The sequence below is a fragment of the Carcharodon carcharias genome, chromosome 21 (genome assembly GCF_017639515.1).
Source record: "Carcharodon carcharias isolate sCarCar2 chromosome 21, sCarCar2.pri, whole genome shotgun sequence".
Lineage (NCBI taxonomy): Eukaryota > Metazoa > Chordata > Chondrichthyes > Lamniformes > Lamnidae > Carcharodon > Carcharodon carcharias.
The window spans coordinates 66,207,811-66,230,736 of NC_054487.1; the positions used below are offsets into that span (position 1 = coordinate 66,207,811).

The window sequence follows — 22,926 nt, forward strand, 5'->3', positions numbered from 1 at the left end:
AGTACAAAAACATTTTGATGTACTCTGCTGAGGTTTTTAACTCCATAAGATATCACGTTACAATTCTAGCAATCTTTGCAATTTTTGGTTTCTTACTCCATTTGATTCTTGAATTTTTCATATTTATGACTTTTAGCCAAAAAGCATCATTTAAACCAACACCAAGGTCTGCGTAAATCTAAATAATAGTACAGTGGGAGGATTTGGATTAGAACTCCAAATGATCCCAATGAAACAGTGGATAATTGCTTCAGGTAATATTTCTGTCTAAATTATTTCTAGAATCCTCAAAACTACACTATGTGGTACTTACAAGGAAATCAAACCTATTTTTCAAATGTTTTCTGTTTTGGATTTCAGCAAACCTATGGGTTAAATTGCATATTTCTGCTTCTTTGTTTAGATACACGGTCGCTGGTTCAAAATCCTGGAACTCCCCCCACCTAACAGCACTGTGGGTGTACCTACACCACAGGGACTTTAGCGGTTCAAGGAGGCAGCTCACTACCACCTTCTCAAGGGCAATTAGGGATGGGCAATAAATGTCGGCCTAGCCAGCGGCGCCCACATCCCGTGAATGAATAAAATGCACATAAAAATCAGCTATGGCATATTGGGTTCTGGCACTCTTTTCTGTCCGAAAAACAAAATGTTGCAGTTTTCAAAACTGTGGGATTTCAAAAATACATTGAAGCATATTGTTTTGAAACTCGAACAAGTTATACATAAAATTCCTTTGAAATATGGCACAATTATCTTCAAACTCAAGTTACCAGAAAGGTTTAAAACTGAAGCTTGATTTGGATGCTTATAATTACAGCAAATAACTAACTGTTGATACCAACTCAGAGTAATAATAGTTTTAGTTAAGCTTTTATCAAACTCAATCAGTTTTCCTTTCATGGTAATATTATTAAAATAAAGTAAAACTCACTTACCTCGAGCCCTTCAGTTAACAATAATCTGTTGTTATTTGCTCAAATCAATACACTTCTAGTTTGAAAATTACACTAGTAGTCTATTACCAAAGTTTTAGTTTATCATTTTTGTTTCTCGATCTGAAGTATCAGTTTCTCTTAGGTGACCTACAGAGACAAAATAAATATTCCTTATTTTAAAGATCAAGAATCCAAAGTACAGGATTGTTCCTTGAATGTAGATCCAAATAAGTTAGCTGATTATTGATTAACTTTTATTACATCTTTAACCATATTCATGAATAAATAAAGTCCAGAACAAGTTGTTCAAAATAGCTTGTTTACAAAGTGGCAGTGATAAAACACAGGCCCATAAAGTATAGGAAGGGATTTCTGATTTAAATTAAGCTCCTCAAATTCACAAGTTACTGGCAGTGGCTCAATTAGCACATTTTTTTATTCATTCATGGGATTTGGGGGTCGCTACAAGGCTATCATGTTTTGCCCATCCCTAATTGACCTTGAGAAGGAGGTAGTGAGCCGTCTTCTTGAACTGCTGCAGTCCATGTGGTGTGGGTTCCAGGCATTTAAGAGTCAACCACATTACTGTGGGTCTGGAGTCACATGTTATATTGAGGTGCCGTTTCAAATGTTCACTGATACTCTAAGGAAATACAGAATGGACCCAGAATTTTTAGGTTTTGTTTTAACTTTGCAGTTACATTAATGCAAATATTACAATTGTGAAACTTACCAATGATTATCAATGATAAACTTATGGTTCTGTATGAACTTTATAAAGTCACAACTTTGCATATTAATTTGGTTTAGGAATCAAATTTCATGGAACAATGTAATCCTCAAAATTATACGTGAACTTTAACTTGAATTTAGCAATGCACCATGCACAAATGCAGTGTTGTATGGCATCACAACTGAATGATTTTATAAGTAAATAAAGATATCTACTCTGCTTGGTCTGAAACATCCACTAGTATTTTATGAAGTCAGTGGAGACTTTACAAAAATATCTCCTTTGCTGATTTTTATTTTTGTAAAGAATTACTTTTCCATATTCTCCATTTGCTTTACAGATTCCATCTGCTGTGGCATGAACTTCCCTCAGGAGACATCATGGTGCTGCAAATTTAGCATGGCTACTTCTAACTGTCTAGGAACGTGAAAACTGCTGAAAATCTTCAGATCAAGGCAAAAGGGTCATCTAACATATGAGTTAAAATGTATCACATTAAAAGCATTCAGATGACAACTAAATCAAGCGATTTGAACCAAAGTCCTCTTGTGCAATATTTGAACTGCACTGCCTTACATTGTCAGAGTAACAGCACACCCTCTCTATACATCACTACATGTATAGATCAAGCATTATCATTATTTGCATCAGATATATTTAGCTACCAACTGAGTGTGCAATCATTCTTGATCTCAGAATGTGGACATTGTTGTCATTTATTGCTTATTGCTAGTTTCCCTGAGAAAATGGTGGTGGGCCTTCTTGAAGCGATCTTTTTGATAAACTAAATTTTAAGAGTTACAGTGTGAAATAGAAGCCATTTATAAGCCGTACTTCCTGCTCTAATGGAGAGTAGTACACTGGTTGGATTTTAAGAAATTTATTCCTTCACAAGAAGTGGGTGCCTGGGCCAGCATTTGTGGCCCTCTCTAATTGCTCCTGAAGGTGGTGGTGAGCCACCTTCTTGAACTGCTGCAATCCATGTGGTGCAGGTACACCCACAATGAGGGAAGTTTTAGGATTTTGACCCAGTAACAGTGAAGAAATAGCACTATAGTTCTAAAGCAGGATGCAGGGGAACTTGTAAGTGGGGGTGTTTCACAATCCAACAGCTTTTTTTACAGCTAGATTAAAAAAATAATTTGAATTTAAATTCACAAAATTGAGATGGTGGGATTTGAACTCCTGTTCTGGATTATAAATCCGCACCTTAGAATGACTCATCCAGTAATAAAACCACTGCGCTACAGGGTCAATGGACTTTTTTATGTGCAAAGGGTGGCTATATGTTAATCAGTTTAAGCAGTTTTGTTTTCACCTTCTGACCTTTAGCAGGGCGTCAGTGTATTTCTGAGCAATAGAACTACAATCATGCAGACGTTTCCGTGCTCAATGTTGAATGGGATCCTTGCTTCCCATTACATGCATACCTGAGAATTGGATGAGAGCAAGAATGGTTCAGCTATACTGTTCCAGCTGCATTGTTCCTACAGTTAGATCATCTGGCAACATTGCTGAGGCTCGCGTTGTGAAGAATAGCCACTTGGAGATATATTAGAGAGCTGCACTAAACACCCATTGACCAATTCTCGAACATGAATCAATGCTGACGGGAGAGGAGGGAAGAAAAGTTAACATTATTGGAAGAAACACTTCATAATGCTTTCTTGGTATTTGCCCATGGCCTGCATCGCAGATTTACTCAAGGGGTGGCATTTTCCCGTTGGCGCGCAGGGGCAAGGATGGGGCTTGCTCGCCGACGTGTAACATGTCATTGGGCGGGCGTCCCGACATCACCGCGCATTATTTAGATTTTCAGTTCGGCGGGCGCGCAGCTGACTCGGCTGCGCACCCGCCATTCAGTCAAAGGCCTGTTAGAAACTAATTAAAACAGTTAAATGAAATGCCCATCCAACCTTAAGGTTGGTAGGCAGGCGAAGAGCCCAGGCGGCCCTTGTGTATTTCATGGAACCTCATCCACAGGTGGGATGAGGTTTCATGAAGTGTTTAAAAAAAAATCAGTAAAATTTTTCCAAAGTTTCATTAACATGTCCCAGCTCATGTGACACTGTGACATGAGGGGACATGTTTCAAAAGTTTAAAAATCATTTATTTAAAAGTCTAACACTGAAACAAATCTCCCTGAGACACCTCCGTGCCTCAGGGAGATCTCTGCGCTCTTTCGCAAGCTTGTGCGAAAGAGTGCAGGGAACCACTTAGGGAATCCCCCCACCTGCCCACACAGGGCATGCTCAGCACTTCTGGGCACATGACATGATGGGCGGGCCTTAATTGGCCCGCCCAAGTAAAATGGCGGCGCGCACCCGATCGGGGGTGCCGATCGGGTTCACAACCGCCCACGCCCGCCACGGCACAACCCCCCACAATGGGGGGACATTTCTGGCCTATGTTTTTTATTTTGTTAAGGTCCCTCAAAATGCTTATAATTGTGAAAGAGTAAGCTGCATAAAAATAGATGACTGAGCTTTGCATCATATAGAGATTTTTATTTACACATTTTAACATAAGTCCCATGAATTATATGACTCTTTATCACTGATGTATTCATTCCATATCAATTTTGGAAAAAAATGTTAACAATATTTCAAAACTAAATAATTTAATTTTTATCCATATTAAATAAATATACCAACTTATTTCAGAGGGCTGACTATTTTCTCTTTTGGAATTAGGAATATTAAAACTGCTCCATCAGCAAATGACAGGAGATTGGTAAGGGCTTTGAAAGAACTATTGATTTTTTTTATTCGTTCATGGGATGTGGGCATCACTGGCTAGGCCAACATTTATTGCCCATCCCTAATTGCCCTTTGTTCAGAGGGCATTTAAGGGTCAACCACAATGCTGTGGGTCTGGACTCACATATAGCGCCAGACCAGGTAAGAACAGCAGATTTCCTTCCCTAAAAGGATATTGTGAACCTGATGGCTTTTAATGAAAATAGTTTCATGGTCACCATCGGACTGTTAAGGCAGAATTCTCCCCCCATTGGCAGGGGGAGTTTTAGGAGCAGGCGCATGGAGGTGTGACTCCAATCGGCGCTGCCATTTTATGTGGGCGGGCCAATTAAGGCCTGTCAGCGTGATGTCCAACAGGAAGCGCTATGTGCTCCCTGTGCAGGTGGGGGGATTTCCTGAGCTGAGAGTGCGCTCTTTCGCACATGCGCACAAAAGAGCGCAATCACCTCCCTGAGGCTAAGTGCTGCCTCAGGGAGATCGGGACCACACTAAAAAATCTTAGAAATTGAAAGAAAATTGAGTTGGGACATGTCCATCACTTTCAAAGACACTTTTATTACATTTTTAAAAACTTACATGTAACCTCATCCCGCCCGTGGTTGAGGTTTCACACTTTTTCTATTGCCCGCCAGGGCTCCTGGCCTGCCCGCCAAGCTTAAGGTTGGATGGGCAGGTCCACTAATTACTTTAATCACTTTGTCAATGGCCTCAATTGGCCTTTGACAGGCCGGCAGGTGCACAGCTGATTCTGCTGAGCCCCCACCTACCTGAAAATTGAAATGGGGTGGGGTGGCGTTGGGAGTTCCGCTTGACTTCATCCCGTGTCATTTTACGCATTGGTGAGCAGGCCCTGCCTTCCGCTCGCCGACTGGGAAATCCTGGCCTTAATTCCAGATATTTTTTAATTGAATTTAAATTTCACTATCTACCATGATGGGATTAAACTCAGGTCCCCAGAGCATTACCGTGGGTCTCTGAAATACCAGTCCAGTGACAATTTAACTATACCACCACCTCCCCATAATTAGACCAACTCCCCTACTCTTTTCTCATTGCCTCCAACTTTTTCTTCTTCAGATAGTTATCCAATTCCCTTTTGAAATTTATTATTGAATCTGCCTCCACTATCCTTTCTGCCAATGCATTCAAATTATAATTCACTGCATAAAAAAAAGTTTTCCTCACATAGCCTCTGTTTTTTTAGCCAATCACCTTAAATCTGTCTCCTCTGTTTACTGACCTTTCTGCCTCTGGAAACTGTTTTTCCTTATTTACTCCTTATTTGAGATCCGCAGTGGGGATAAACGGGTTGTGTCCTGGCACCAACACTCTTTGGCATATTTGTTTTCTTGCTGTTCTCGTATGCCTTCAGGTCAAATACAGACGGTGTCCACCCACATACCTTAACTGACTAGGAGGATGTGGAACAACAGCAACCAGACTGAGGACACCAAACTGCAAGCCTACCGAGCCTGTGTCCTCAGCGCACACCTCTACAGTGGTGAGACCTGGACAATATATGCTAGGCAGGAGAAAAGGCTGAACAGTTTCCATCTTCGCAGTCTTAGACATATCTTCGGCATCTCTTGGGATGATAAGGTCCTGGAGTGTGCGAGTTCCATCAGCATATGCCCATTGCTAAGCCAATGATATCTGCATTAACTCGGCCACATTTACCAATGGATGACACTGTATACCTCAAGACCTTCTGTACAGTGAATTGGCTACTGGGTCACAACCTCCTCGGCGTCCATACCTCGGCTAAAAGGACACATGCAAGAGAGATAGGAAAATGACAGATATTGACACTGACATCTGGGAGACAGTCACTGATGGTAATGACCTCTGGAGACTGACTGTTTGGAAGGGCATTGGGAGAGGCAAGCAGTGACAAAAAGCTCAGCTGACCAAGAGGGGATCCCAGAGAAAACAGAGGCCAGGGAATTGTGCACCTTCTCAGCTCACTATCTTCCTCTATAGCAAATGCAGCCGTGGCTGCCATGCCAGAGTGGGGCTCCTGAGGCACACCAAGTGACGCTTAACAGAGTTGACCACCACGGTGCTTACCATCATTCTTACGAGATGGAAGGCTGCCACATATTATTTATTCTTGTCAAAGCTCTTCAGGATTTTAAACAACTCTATCAAATCTCCTCTTTACCTCCTCTGCTCCAGGTACATCCACTCCAGCTATCTATTTTTGTGCTCCTTTAAATAAAATTGTACCATTTGGTTTATATTGTCTCTCCTCATTCTTCAAAACAAAATGAATTACTTGACACTTCATCTGCCACGTGCCTGCCTATTTCAGCAATTTATTACACCATGTCCTCCTGAAGTCTATTATTACCCTTCCCACTGTTTAATACATTTTCACTAGTTTCATGTCATCTGCAAACATTGAAATTATGCCCTCCCTACCTACCCAAATCCAGGTCATTATAATATCTCAAAGAGAGCAGCAGTTTCCAATATGAAACACTCCAATATCACACTTCCCTCCTATTTAGAAAAACAACCCTTCACCACTATTCTCTGCTATTCTGTCCCTTAGTCGCTGTCCCTTTAATCCCCATGGTCTGCAACAATATTGACAAAGGACAATGGGATCACCACCTTCAACACCCCTTAGTTCTTTTGTCTGTGACATCTTTTGGTTATCTCCTCCTATCACTGCTTGCTTGTCCCAACAAACCACCCCCACCTCCCTTAAAGCAGCTTATATTTCACCCCTTTCCTATTTCTACTTAGTTCTGTGGAAGGGTCATGAGGACTCGAAACGTCAACTTTGCTCTTCTCCGCCGACGCTGCCGGACCTGCTGAGTTTTCCCAGGTATTTCTGTTTTTGTTTTTGACAAAAAGGCAAATGTCAGCCTGAGGAATTTTGATGAGATTTTTGCAAACGAAACGAGAGCAAACCGTGAGATCCCGATGCGCTTTGTAAAGGGCCATTTATGCGAATTATGAAAGGAACACGGAAAATTGCCTTCATGCTGCCCACATCTCATGAGTGAACGCGGGGGCGGGGACGGGGACGGGGAGGGGCGGAGGCGCGCTTGTCGCGGCGCGGGGCGCGAGCAGGCGCTGCCATGGTGACGGGTTTGTGGTGAGTGGAGCTGGCGGCTGAGCCTCAAGTGGAAGCCGGGGCGACAGGCGGGCCTGAGAGGTAAACAAACCCGAAGCTCCTTCATGTTTCAGGGGTTCGGGTTATCGGGAGGAGATGCCCCCACTCCCCACTCCCCACTCCCCACTGCCCCTCCCCCTCACCCCGGGGCTGTCGGTGTCTCTGAGCTGATCCCATCCCCTGGGAAAACCCTGGAATACTGGGCTGAGTGTGGCCACTTCTTCAGTCTCTGTTTAACGGGATTTATTTATATGTTTACAAATTGTTTTACCTTGAATTGCATCAGTCAGCAAACCCTGGGGGGGGGGGGGGGGAGAGAGAGAGAGAGGGGGGGACGCAGTTTTTTTTTCCAGGAGGGGTTGAGGGTGGGTTTAAGCCCCCTTTCTGCTGGATTGATTGCTGAAGTGTGTTAACCTCCTGCCAACGCGTTGGTGCAAATCCGCACCGATGTTATTATTCCCTGGCAATCACTGGCTGGCTTTGCAAAGGGTCGTGGTTATTGGTCGTGACAAAGAATGTCAGCCCTGATTGATTAAACAGAGCAGTGACGGGCAACCTGGGCTAGTGAGTGGGCAACTCGTGGGGGTGACCCTCCTTCCTCTCAGTGGGCCACAAGATTGAAATCGGGCGTGCGCACTAACCATGGGTCCATGAATAAAAAATTGCGGGGCATGCCGACTGAACCGCAGCAGCGCTTCGATGGACCCGGTCAATGGCAATCAGCATGCACCTCACTTCACGTGCCCTTGCTTTGAGTGCATATCACTTTAGTATTAGCATTAGGAAAGAAACAACGTGGACAGAAACCAGCGGAACCTGGCAGCCCTGTGCGTGGGCAACGGTCAACAAAATGTCTCGCAGGCGCAGTGAGAACCCTGATAGGCTGCATGCGGCCCATGGGCCGCAGGTTGTCCATCACTGAAATAGAGTAACCCCAACGGCCATATCCACCATATCACTTGCAGCAAAAAATATCCTGGAACTATGTTTGAAATGAATAAAACTGCACCACAGACTGCCTTTACTGTCACTGTTCAATTCACTGCAACTGTATTCACTCTTTCTTTCCTGCTCACTTCACAGCAGCCCAGCAACATTCATGTTCACCAGCTCAGTGCCATCAAATTCTTTAGATCTCCCTGTCGCTTGCCATTTCAACACACCACCCTGCTCTTGTGTCCACATGTCCGTCCTTGGCCTGCTGCATTGTTCCAGTGAAGCTCAACGCAAACTGGAGGAACAGCACCTCATCTTCCGACTAGGCACTTTACAGCCTTCCAGACTGAACACTGAGTTCAACAATTTTAGATCATGAGCTCTCTCCTCCATCCCCATTCCCTTTCTGATCCCCCTTTTTTCCAATAATTTATATAGATTTTTCTTTTCCCACCTATTTCCATTATTTTTAAATGTTTTTCCATCCATTGTTTTATCTCTACCTTTTAGCCTATTTCGATCCCTTCCCCCCACCCCACCCCCATTAGGGCTATCTGTACCTTGCTCGTCCTGCTTTCTACCCTTAATGTCACCTATTAGCACATTCCTTAGATAATATCACCACCATTAACACTTCTTTGTCCTTTTGTGTATGACATCTTTTGGCAATCTCCACCTATCACTGGCCCTCTATCCAGCTCTACCTGTCCCACCCCGCCCCCCCGCTTTAAACCAGCTTATATTTCACCTCTTTTCTACTTTTCCTTAGTTCTGTTGAAGAGTCATACGGACTCGAAACCTTAACTGTGTTCCTCTCCGCAGATGCTGTCAGACCTGCTGAGTTTCTCCAGGTATTTTTGTTTTTGTTTTGGATTTCCAGTATCTGCAGTTTTTTGCTTTTATCTTTAGGATCCTTCTTGGGCAACAGGTGACAAATTATATCAGAAAATGCTGAAACACTTAGTAGGGTCACTGTTCAGTTCAATATACATTAGAGACTTTAACTTTCCTCATTAGATTGATATATATTGGCCATTCAGCCCATCCAGCCAGTTCTGCCATTCAGTCAGATCATTCTTTCTGTCTTTTTTTTAAGCCAATCTGTCACTAAGATCTGAAGAAAAGTCCTACAGACTCAAAACATTAACTCTGTTTTTTTCTCCGCGGATGTTGTTAGACCTGCTGAGGTTTTTCCAGCATTTTCTGTTTTTTGTTTCAGATTTCCAGCATCCGCAGTATTTTGCTTTTATCACTAAGGCAGCCTATTTCCACCTCTGTAACTTGACCTATCTCCACCTCTACTTCAGCTGTTCCACTGCTGAAACCCTCATCGATGCCTTTGTTACCTTCAGACTTGACAATCCCTAACATACCCCTAGCCAGGATCTCATGTTCTACCAGCCATAAATTTGGGGTCATCCAAAACTCTGGGCGGAATCGCCCCCAGATTTGCACTAAATGTGGTAACGTGCAGGAAAAAGAATGTTTTACCCGCCAGCCACAATGGCGGCTTTTCATGCCGTATCGTCCCAATCCCGCCTCATTACTCATTCATTCCCAGGAAACATGTCGTTTTGATGGCGGGCAGGCTCTCATTTTCCTGCTATGTCGTCACCTCACTGCTTCCTCAAGCTGGGTGCCATTATTAAAGTGCAGCACCATGCACACCTCTGTGCTTCTAGCCCAGAACTGCTGCACAGATGACATGGCAAGAAGACTGCAGCCCCTTGATGTGGTGCATCCCTGAAATGCCTTTTGGATGCCATGGAGGCCCGCTGTGATGTCCTCTATCTATATGCCCAAACTTTTAGTCAACTGTCCTAATATCTCCTTATGTGGTTCCGTCTTATATTTTGTTTTATGACGCTCCTGTGAAGTGCCTTGGGATGTTTTATTGCATTAAAGGCACTATATAAATAACAAGTAGTTGTTGTTCAATGACCTGGTGCTACCTGACCTGTTGACGGTTTCTAGCTTTTTCTGTTTTAATTTCAAATTTACAGCTTCTTCAGTATTTTGCTTTGCCTAATCAGAGTAAGCTGTGCTTTTAATAGAAAATGTAAACTATCAAGTGACGACTGAGATGAGAAAAGCACCAGAGAGCAATGGGCACCAAAATGTGAGCCAAAGTAAAGCAGCATTAGAGAGAGAGATTTAGAGAGTTAGAGAAATGAGTTAATTGTTGCTGGTTTTGATCCAACATTCCCTACCTAAAATCGTTGTGACTGCAGTTCATGACTACAGTAGGAGTTCATGAAGAAGGCCCACCATCTACTTTTCGTAGCTATTAGAAATAGGTGGTAAGTGTGGTATTGCCATTGTCAGCACAGCTTGTAAACAATTTAGAAAATAGAGTGGCGCATATGTACATACATACACAGACTAATGTCAAACAAAATACAGAACTGAATGTTTGGGAGATCTCTTAAAAAGTTGCAAAACAATCGTGTAATATCCAGTGTACCAGATCACCACCACACATCCCCCCAACCCACCGCCACTGTCAAACTATTGTCAAACCCACTTACTACCTCGTTCCCCTCCCTTCTTGCCCTCTTGCCACCTGCTTCTGCATGCCCACCTCATCCCCACCTTACTACAAAGTGCTGCTATGGTTCCTTGTGATTTTGTGGGTGGTGGTGTTACAGCAGGTGATCATTTCCTTTCCTGTAACTGTGAGTTTAAATTTATTACCACAAGACCGTTAATGTGTAAATACCGCAATAATTATTTTAAAAGGAAATAATGGATGAAGACAAACTGATTGAAGAAGCAATTGAAGCTGAATTAAGACAAATCAATATTTCCCCATCAGAAATAGACGAACTCGAGGAACAGTCTGAAGAAGAGATTCCTCTTGATCCAGATTATGTGAGCTTAAATTTGTTACAAAAAGTACACTTAAATGTATTGAAATAATGGAACATTGAAAACCTTCAACCTACATCGTAATTATATGCTGTCCTTTCTCATTCTTTGTATCATTGGTTATTTGTAATTACTATAAATTTAAGTATTTGCCTATATTTATACATTGTATTTGTACAACATATTTATTTAGCAAGTCTGTTGTAAAATGGTTTTCTAAATACAATGCTTTCAAACAAAGATGATGACAGTTTTGCATTTTTTTGCAATCCATATGTAAACAAAGCTAACAAAACTGTGCCAAAGATTGCATTAAAATATCTGTGTATAGGATAAACATTGGTTCATAGTTTTTGCATAAGAACCCAACAAATAGTGCCATCAACTGAATATTTTCAGTCAGGAATTTGTTTGCATAATACATTTGCTTGCAGTTTTTTTGGTTTAAAGCAATGTTAATTTCATTTTCTGTGGATTTGTGACAGATTTACTAATGGAATTTTAATGAGACGCTTTTCTGCAAGAATAAATGAAGTTACATTTTAAAATGCCATAAACAGTTGGGAGTAGTTTTGAGTTAATTAATCTCAATTGTAATGAAAATCGTTGGAGTTTTTTAACAGGTTGCTGAGCTGACAGTTTGTATTTTAAACTATTGTCCAAGGTCAAATTCACCCCTCTTAACTAAAATTTGGGAGTGAGTGGTTAAGCAAAGGTTGAAAACTCCTATCCTGATCTTTTGATAAAGAAGTTCAGCCAATTGAGCATAATTGAGCAGTAAAAGAAAACACTTTTTTTGTAATTAAGGATGAACTTTTAGAGTACCACTTAGTGCTGTGCACCTCCTCAGGGTGAGGAAACATTCATTCTTTCAATTTAATGAACTGCTAAATTTCAGTTGAAAGGTGTCTGAAAGGAGAGTGCATGCTGCCTTTTCCTAGTAATTGGTTCAAATTGCAATAGAGTGGCCTGGGAATAGGTCAGCTGACTTAATTTTACTCAGGGAGTGTGTCAGGGAACTCAAGGTGAAAAAATTAAATATTTTTTAAAAAGGATGAAAAATATGTGCCTGTTTAATGTCATCCTAAACCAATAAATCGTTAAAATTAATAGCTGTTGATTTGTGTAGAACAGAAATACCCAGTTAATAATCCCCATCTTCTATTATTTTTTATGGTTTTATTTGATAGAAAAAATCAGCATTGTTTAAATAATATTTTTAGAAATATACTGTACTATATTGGAGAGTTCTGTCACAATTGATTATGCTTTTGCTGCTGGCCTTTCAGATCTTCTAGGGACACATAATTTAAGTAAATTCATTCATGTTTTAGGACTCAGATGAATTACCCAAGTCTGTCCTTTACTTCTTGGAACAAATGAAGCAAAAAGGTGAAATTGTGGAAAAGCTGATTCTCCAGGATTTAGAGCAACCTGAGTGTGAGTGAATTTATACAAAGCTACCAAATTCCCTCCCATGTTTTACCAGTTTGAAAAGGACATAACCATGTTGTGAAAGTTCTTAACATAATTGCATGCTTTAATTTTCAATAACAGTGGAATTGCTGCTATTATGATTTGACAAATGGCCATTTGCTGAATAAGAGAGGTTAAAAGCATTTTGGCCAGAATCTTCGGCCTGATGAGCAGAGGCGGGGCCCGCTCACCAACGAGTAAAATGACTTGCGGTGATGTCGGGCGTGCGTCCCGATGTCACCGTGCATCATTCCGAATTTCAGTTCAGCGAGCACGCACCGGAATCAGATGCATGCCCACCGAACTGTCAAAAGCCTATTAAGACCATTTAAAAACTAACTAAACCACTTAACATAGCTGGCCGTCCAATCTTAAGATTGGCAGGCAGGCGAAGAACCCAGGCAGCCTTTGCATATTTCATGAAATCTCATCCACGGGTGGGATGAGGTTTCATGAATGACTTATAAGTGAAATAAAGATTTTTATTAAAATTCATAGACATGTCCCAGCTCATATGACACTTTCACATGAGGGGACATGTCATAAATCTTTTTTTTTCTTTGTTAAAATTTTTGAAACTCACACTGATCTCCCTGGGGCAGCTCTGTACCTCAGGGAGATTTCTGCACTCTTTAGCGTGTATGTGACTCAGCCTACTCCTCGCTCCTGCACAGGGAGCGCTCAGCACTTCCACGTGTGCGTCACGCTGGGCCCGCCCATGTGAAATGGCAGCGCCCAGCCGATTGCGGGCAGGGAGAAAATTCCCCCCTTTGTTTAATTTGATTCCACAGTCTGTCTGATTTGAAGATGTATCAAATTGTATTCATTGATTGGAGGAAGAAGCAATACATTTTAATTAAAAAATATAAAGACTTTGCACTGCTTTTATACTCTCAGGTTTTATATACTCAATAGGAGAAACATTTTGCAACATAATGCAATCCAAGGGCTCCATTTATAAAGTTATTGTAAGCTGTTTTTATTTTATTGTGCACTATTGATTAAGGAGTTAATTTTTATACAATCCAGAAGAATAAGAAATTAACATGTTGTAAGAATGTTTTTCTTTCTATAAGATCATGTTTTATTTATCAAGTTTTTGTCAAGGCTTTGTGGGGAGTTACTTTGAAGTTTACTGTATTGTAGTTATTATTGCTCGTTGTAGTTTCATCTTTTTCTTTTACTTGTATCGTGTCATCCCCCAACAGCTACAATGCTTGGAACATAAGGCCAGATTCCTTTCTGTTCATAGGCAATGGTTGGAAATTCTAGCGCATAAAGATTATGAGCTTTGGAATATTCAAAATTCAACTGGTTTTGGCCTTCAGCTGCCAGAAATAGGCCAGAAACCTTTCTAAATTTGATGTTTCATGTATTAAAGCCCAACTACAATAGAACCATTTAATAACTGTACATTAGCTACTTGCTATCTTTGGCCAAATCGATCATAAGCATACTTGCATCTGCGTAAGATAATGGACATGCAGAAAATCAGTTAGGGATGGGATAGCTTTATATGGTCCACTTTGCTGATGGCTGAAGAGACCAATCCATGAGAGGCAGATTCTGCCACAAGTGCCACATATGAAGTGGTTATCAGGTGTCTTGTGGGTTGTTGTTTCTGGTGTTGGTGCCTGTTGCCAAGCTGCTGTAACCACTGATGGTCATGGTGGCATGTGCCAGCTCGCAGGTGATGTCACCATTTTCCGCTGTCACCAGCTAGTGTCTCCCATGTGTGAAAATCAATGTTTAGGGCCTTCATGTCACACTTGCAAATGTCCTTGAAGTTGAACCTTGGGCATCCTATTGGCTGTCTTGCTTCGGGTACCTCGCCATACAGAAAATTCTTAAGTATGCAACCGTCATCCATCCTGCGAACGTGCCTGAGCCAGTGAAGTCACCTCTGCTCAATGAGTAACAATATACCTGGGAGTTTTCCCATTGAGAGGACTGCCATATTCATGATTTTGGCCAAATGTGTGTGATATAAATGTGTGTTTAAATGAGATTAGAGCTAATACCCACTTTGACCCATTAAGCTTTGACTGACATATCAGTCTGTAAATATTACAAAACTGCAACAGAGACATTTTAATTTGACTTGCATTAATTTTTTGCAAAATATAATTAATTTGCTAATAAAGCACATTCTTTCAGCACTATCAATGGGCGGAATTTAATGTAAGTCATCTCTTTTCCGAAAGGTCTGCTGTATTAAGTGCCAATTAGGTATTTAACTGGGCAGTGGTGGGCTTTCCCTTGTGTCAAGGACCCCAGGGTGACACCCTACCTTCCAAGAGCAGTGGCGGGAAGGCCGTCCACGAGCCTTCCTGCCAGGACATAATCGAGGCAGAGGCAGGAAGGTGGCAAGGTCCCCACCTGTCACCCTCCTGACTGATTTAATGCCCACTCGCCACCAAACCCGCCACAGGGGAGGGCATTAAATTCTGTCCAATATTCCATATACAGTGCCCACATATTCTTCTTGAACTCACTGTTTTAAGCTTTGGAGTGTGAATTTTACATAGGTCATTTCCATATTGTTTAAAATAATCCATTTTAATGCCATCAATCACTTGTTCTGAGAGGTATCTTTATGTTTTGCAGATGATATTTATCCTGCTCATGGTTATCCTGAATCAGAAATGTTGAAAGAAGCGGCTGCTGAGTTTGGTGAGGATCATTTAAACCTGAAGGAGAGGGTAATTCTAATTTTGCTTGAATATTTAGGAAAATCTCCAAATATGAATTTGCCTTTGTGTTTGCAAGGAAGGGTGGGGTATGATCACTGTGTTACTAAGTCATTGATTTGATTTAAACTTGAGTATCAATATCAGTCACTGCTCTTCAGCACCAAAAGTTTGGGTTAAATTGCCTCAGACTAGGAGGTAAAGGTTTTCTTTTAAGGTTGTCAAGTAAACTGCTTTTGGATATAAAAAATTTACTACTGATGATGTAAAACACAAGCCAAGTGTGCCCTGGAATTTATCTTTAATTGAAGCTTTTTAGCTCTGAGATGCCTGGTGGAACTTTCAACCTTTGATCTGGATTTAAAATAAAAAGGGGCAGCAAATCAGCTGCCTGTTGTACACTCCACCTGATTTTCAGACAGAGTGGGTGGTCAATCTGGTCCTGTCCAATCCACCTCCCCACTGGGGTTGACAGGTTCCACATTTTGTATTGCAAGTTCAGGGATTACACCTGGTATAGCTGCATACTTGAATGATTGCAGTTGGATCTTTTTTCTTGCTTAGTGTTTATTACACAGCATTTGCTCTGAGTGTTTCATTGATCGAGTGCTGCGTGATTGAGGAATTTTGGTTTTATATCATCACTATTTTAAGAAAGCTAAAAATTAATGCTGATTAAAGCCAATGAAAGGACTAAGTATACTCACAACTATCACTCTGCCTTTCACTGTGACAAGCAACGTGCATAAATAGGTCAGAAATTGACGTAGAAATTCTTTTGCACAACACTCAAGTGCAAAGAACAGCTGAGCTATTATGCAGTGTGTTTCCCTTCCCTGAATCCTAGGGGCTTTTCTCACAGCACCTTCAGGTGAAATATAGTGACCCGCTACTCAGACTAATATCTGTTTGCACATTTACCTCTTAATTAATAGAATTTGTTTTAGTTGCAAAGATTTTTTTTTACGTTTTGTAGTTTTGTGGCATGTCTACCTGAAAGCTAATGTAACAAATACTTTTGATCCAAGCCAGAGAGTCTTCAGTATGAATTTTAATGTTAACTGACATTTAAGTTCTCCTGCTTTAACTGGATGATTTTTGCTGGTTTGTGGCTAGGCTACTGAATGGAAAACTATGAAGGAAAGTAGTGTTCTATTCTGACTCTTTTTTTTTGTTGACCACAAAGTGCTGTTAACAATGGCTGGGAAGAAATCTGTAGCTCAGTATATCCTCCTTTCAAAGCCAAAGGAGGAGGGGCATGGAGACTGAGTACTATGCCTTATATAACAAACTCCAGTGGAGAATTATAGAACGACAAACTCTGTCGTTAAGCTGTACAAACACTGTTCTGGCTTCTAAATTTTGATATTGATATACTGTGTTCAACTGGAGTCAAGTTGGATCAGAACTGGCTCCCTGGTTTTACAAATGATTTACTTTGCAGCCCCATTAAACATGACACTTATGTTACATACAATATACCAACTAAATACTTAGTTGACTTAGTTTGAGCTGCTCATTTGCTGAACAATAGAACCAATTCAATGTCAACATCTTTCCCACTAATAGTATAGCCTTTATTTAAAATGTAATTTTAAGCTTATTCAATCAATTTTGGTTGTGTTTAATGTCACAGGGACTCATTGGATAGAGACAGTAAATCTTATGCAGTGGCCCGTTGATATTGTGACCCATTCGTCATATGCAGAAGTCTGTTGTCATAATGTAGGAAGGCATGTTATATATGAGATGCTGCAGTGGAATTACATGTAGTGGACAAGGGGCAGCATTGGAAGCAGCTGAATAGCTGGACTCAGTCTTATTCATAAAGAGGTCCATGAGCCATTCATGCTTTATTGGCATTGATGAAATTGGAGGAAGATGGATTTAACAAGATGGCTGGTTCTGAAGGAAAAAAAACAGGGATTATCTTGGCTCACCAAGGTGTTCCTGTCATATTGCACACTTTTGACAGAAGAGTTTGTGGCCTCAAAGTGCAATGCGGGGAATGCAAAAGTAAAAATAATATATGAAATGTGCAACTGACATCAAAGTCAGAACTTTTGGTTGAGGTTGGATTATGCTGCGAGCAAGATTTATTAATACACTAGAAATCTGTTAAGTGGTTGGAACTTCAAAATATTGATATTGTACTGTAATTTATGACAGCGACACCAGTGAATGTAAAAAATACCACTTTTGTTTGGTCTCTTTAGATACTGGCCCAAATAGAGGAAGAAGAACAAAGAATACAGACTCACATAGAACCCCAACAGAACCTAGACCACAGTTTTCAAGTGGGGACAGATAATCAGTCTCCTAGGGATGAGACAACTTTAGGTAAATGAAAATGTTGTAAATTTATTATCTGGGTGACACTTAAACTGCGATGAACTTTTTCCTTCATTACACGCTCTTCTTCCAGTGAGCCTGGCAGTCTGTTCTGTCTCCCACTTGGTTGCCCGAAGCAAGGAATAATTGTGGGCGGCCACACAGACCTGCCCTTCCTCTTTCGTAATCCCAGCCCTCCCTCTTCTTCTGGATACCACCCTCTATTTCTGAAGTAAAGCTTCAGTGTTTAAAATGTAATTTTGCAGAGCTCTGCACAAGGGATACACAGCTTTAATGAGGCCTTCAGAAGCGTTTACCCCCTAATCATACACACACTGCAGATTAAGACACTTGGAGCAATGAAAATTGAGTCTGTTTAAACTCACAACTATTTTCAAATGGTCCAGCAGAATCGTGTTTCGCGCCTATGCGATTCATGTCCTGCTCCCTTTCCACTACCGGCAAAAATAGTATCGGCCGGAAATGGGGACAGGAATTCCGCATCCAGGTCCCTCCTGCCATTTTTAAAGGTCCAAAGTCCTCCCAACTCTGCGAAATTCCAGCCTTCAGTCTTGATCCACCAATGCAACACTACAGGAAATCAGTTAATATCCATATTAAAATTAATCTGCTGTTTTCTACCCATTTACAGATTTTATCCAACTCCTCCTCTAGGGGCTGGATTTCGCAGTCCCCGCCTAGTATGTTTTCTGCAGAGGGTTGGGAAGGACACATGAAAACCTCAGTACTTTACATCAACTTTTTAAGTGAAATTCATTGATGTAATTTAGATCCAGCAGGGCACCCAGATCAAAGCCTTGAGGTACTCCATTCATGGCTCTCTTTACTCATTCATGGGATGTATTTCTTGAGCACGGACAGCATTATTGCTAATTTATTCCTAATTGCTCTTAAGTCTAACTGAGTGACTTGCTAAGCCATTTCAGAAGGCTGTTAAGAGTTAACCGCAAAGCAGTGGGTCTGGAGTCATATGTGGAATAGACATGGTAAGAGAGGCAGATTTTCTTCCCTCAGGAACTTTAGTGAATTAGATGGGTTTTCAAAACAATCCAATAATTTCATGGTCACCGGTATGATACTAGCTTTTTATTGCTGATTTTTTTTTTTACTTAACTGAATTTAAATTCCCCAGCTGCCATGGTGGGATTTAAGATCATGTTATTAGATGATTAATCCAGGCCACTAGATTACTAGTCCTTAACATAACCACTACAGTATGGTACTCCAGCCCACACCCTCCTGCAGCCACATCTCTTCCACACCCCACCCCCATGCAACCATACACATCACTCGAAAACCGGTATCTGCTGCTTCCTTTCTTTCAACTCATTTCTTCAGGGTTTACTATGAACAACCTTTTTGAATTATTGTGAGAAATTAGAGCGGTTTCCTGGGAGTCCAAATGCACCACATGACATTTAACACAATATTAGTTGTGGTTTTCTGTCCATGATTACAACAAACAGATGATTGGGACCAGAGAACAGGAAAATTGTCACAGTGGTGGAGATCGTTAGTAAAATTATGCCTTTTACTTGCCCCACTGAGAGGATATTTTCTTACCCAACTACTTTCTTCACTTTGCAGCTTTGAAAAAAAAATACTGTTCATGTAACCTACTTAATTCCCTTTGCAACAGCTTTTTTTTTTAGTTTTTCATAGGATGTGGGCATTGCTGGTAAAACCAGAATTTGTTGCCCATCCCTACTTGCCCTTGAGAAGGTGGTGGTGAGCCACCTCCTTGAACCGCTGCAATCCATCTGCTGCAGGTGCACCCACAGTTCTTTTAGGAGTTCCAGGATCTTGATCCAGTGACAGTGAAGGAGTGGTGATATGGTTCCAAGTCAGGATGGTGTGTGGCTTGGAGGGGAACTTGCAGTGGTGGTGGTGTTCCCATGTATCTGCTGCCCTTGCCCTTATGTGGTAGAGGTTGCGAGCTTGGAAAGTGCTGTTGAAGGAGCCTTGGTGAGTTGCTGCAGTACATCTTGTATATGGTGCACAGTGGCAGCACAGTGCCATATATGTCAGTGGTGGAGGGATTGAATGTTTAAAGTAGAGGATGGGATGCCGATCAAGTGGGCGACTTTGTCCTGGATGGTTTCGAGCTTCTTGAGTATTGATGGTACTTTTAATTTTTTTTCACCCCAACTCTCAATTTTTGTTTGTTTAGTCCAATTTATCTACCAATTTCTAGATCTGAGGACAATCTGCACTTAAAATAATGGCCCATCTTTTATGATAGGCAGACCTGCTGTGATCTCCTACACTTTTGTTTCCCATTACTGAATTCTAGTATTTGTTTTTTTCATTTTAGTTGTAGAAACAACTGTTACCTTTATAAGAAAATGAAATCAGATTTACTAAGTCTTCATTAACTGAATTTGTCCATTCACATTGTGAAAATATAAATTTTCAACAATCAGACTATCCTGCTGTTCTGAGATCTCTGTCTGAAGTGAATTGGCTGCAAATTAGACTTCTGTCTTTGCATAATGGAGTAAAATTGAGCAGGAAAAAAACCCACATTCTGAAAATTATTCATTTCTTTTGATTTAGATCATGAAGAGGCTATAACTCGTGAGTGCAGAGAGGTGGAGGAACGATGTCAGCTATCATTGCAGCAGTGGGAAATAAAACAGAAAGAGCTGCAGAAAACAAAGCTGGCAGAACTGATGGAACAGAGAAAACGAGAGAAGGAGCTAGCAGTGGAGGAAGAGGAAAGAGCCAAGAGTAGACAGCAACAGTTTGAAGAAAAACTGGAGAAACTGGCAGAGGAGAGGCAGGTAAGCGTTAGACTGAATTTAATGGGGTGGTGACACTACATTGTCACTCATAAGAATTTGCGGAACGAACTGGCTGAAAAATAATTTTTGCAACCACCTTCCAGTTTCCCAGAGGGTGATTTTTTTTTTAATGTGTATCATGGCTCCAAATGGTGGAATCCAATAGTCACTGCATAAAGAGGAAGGAAATATTTTAAATATGTACATTTTTCCTTTAAAGAAAGAAAGATAAATTGGGTGAGATTAAATGAAATGAAATAAAGTAAAGTTAAAACAATAAGCACAACAGAGATACAATGGGGAGAAAAATGGAATAGGGAAAGGGGAGACAACAAGTAGAATTGGTGCAAGTTTATTAGCTTTTATTTTAGTTGTAATTTGGAACCTCGATTTATGATTACCTCTTATAAAGCGAGGACCTGTCTGTAACAGTTATATTTCCTGGTCTGGAACAGTTGCTTACGCAAGCTATTAGTAGTTTCTCTGCATAGAGTTGTGTAGTTTGTGCTACAGTCACTGAATTACAATATTAACCCATTTTTGACTGCTAAAGTGCACTTACAAAGAATGGTGGGGCCAGGAGAATGTGATGGTTGGGCTTGAAAGCTGCTAAATTAGTAAAGGAGTAGATGGAAGCCAGAAATTGGCAACATGAGCAGGAATCACTTGGTAGTCCAAGAGCAGATCCGCAGGGCAGGATTGGACAGCAACTGGACACTTGGAGAGCCAGGTTTGAGTGAAGTAATACACTTTTAGGTCTCTTGTGTCAAGGGTAGAAATGTTATCAGCAGTTAACAATGGAATTGAGGATCACAAATAAACTGGGTACTAGGCTAATTTTGCATGTGTATAGTCGCAGTAGACAGTAGCCTCTTTATTACATTAAGGCCAGTCAGCTCAGGGAGATGCAAGTTCTTCTACATCTGTTTGTGCATTAATGGTTATTGCTTTAGCTCGCCTGATAACTCACCACATTTAACCAATGAATAGCTGAGCTGTATACTCCAGGCATGTCAAAAATTTGGTCCATCTGGAGTTTGATGATGTAGGTAGAGCAGTGTTAAGGATGACCTGTATTTTGCAGTAGTAATGACAATGAATTTGCCAGCCATCATGTCATTACTCCACTGAAACTGACAGCAACCTTTGAAGTCTCCATATGCACAGAATAATGCAGAAACCCAGAAGTTGCTATCAGTGATTCTATGCTTTTCTGGATGATGTGCTGTTGAGGCATCCCCCCTCCCCCGACCCCACCCTAAACACCATTTAACTTCCTGTTTTTACTGTGTGTGAATACTTTAGTGCGATTGACCGCTTACCTGCTGCTGCATACCAAGATCCCCTTGACTTGGCATCAGATTTAAATTGCCGTTGAGAAAGAGAAAATCAGACCATGGGCATGACCAGATCTTTGTGGGCCCTTTACTTCGAGGTCAGCAGCAAGTGCCATTGCAAAATCTGATCAGATATTACAAATAAGGACAGATTTTCGAACACCTTTAAAGGTGGGGTGGGGGGGTGTGGTGCAAGACCTGGATGTGGAAGTCCCGCCCCCATTTACAGCTGACACCATTTTCACAGATGGGGGAAAGGGGGCGGGACATAAATCACACAATTGTGAAACATGAATCTGCTGGGCCATTATTGAAAATAGTTGAGTTTAAACAGATGCAATTTTCACTGTTCCAAGTGTCTCAACCTGCAGTTTGGGAGTCACAAATTTATGGTGGAGGCGCAATCACTTCTGAAGGCTACATAAGAGGTGTGCATGCATTGTGCAGAGCTCTGCAAAGTAACATTTTAAACACAAAGCCTTACTTCAGAGATATAGGTTGGTGGCAGACCACAAGAGGTGTGATGTGGAGTTGTGAAAGAGGAAGTGCAGATCAATGTGGCCCTCGGGATTATTCCTTGCTTCACATAGTCAAGTGTGAGACAGGACAGACTGCCAGGCTCGCTGGGCGAAGAGTGTAGTGAAGGGAGGAAGTTGAAAAAAGATGGGTGCGGCACTTTTCCACACACAGATCCTACAGGATAGGCAGCAACAGCAATGTGCAGCCAAAACCAGGGTACCCGGCCAGTAGTTAGCAGAGCCAGCACAGAGAGCAGCAAGAGCGGGGAGGAGGAGGAGGAGGAGAAGATATTACCCTGAGCAAAAGGTGTACTGTCCCCAAAGAAGGTTTCTTTAAAATACTGTGAGGCAGTGCAAGGCGCTGAATTTCAGGAAAATTGTTAGATGCATATGTGTCATGATGGAGGAAGGC

At 41.3% G+C, this 22,926-nt stretch overlaps 1 protein-coding gene across 1 annotated transcript in view; it reads left to right on the forward strand.

Annotated features, from left to right (window-relative positions):
- Positions 1 to 11,235: 11,235 nt before the first annotated feature.
- Positions 11,236 to 22,926, forward strand: part of lrriq1 (leucine-rich repeats and IQ motif containing 1) — a 216,012-nt gene continuing 204,321 nt past the window's right edge. The window contains exons 1-5 of the mRNA XM_041215663.1: positions 11,236 to 11,361; positions 12,693 to 12,798; positions 15,442 to 15,536; positions 17,741 to 17,864; positions 20,433 to 20,659. Of these exons, the coding sequence (XP_041071597.1) occupies positions 11,236 to 11,361; positions 12,693 to 12,798; positions 15,442 to 15,536; positions 17,741 to 17,864; positions 20,433 to 20,659 (678 nt within the window). The remainder of the gene's footprint in view (positions 11,362 to 12,692; positions 12,799 to 15,441; positions 15,537 to 17,740; positions 17,865 to 20,432; positions 20,660 to 22,926) is intronic.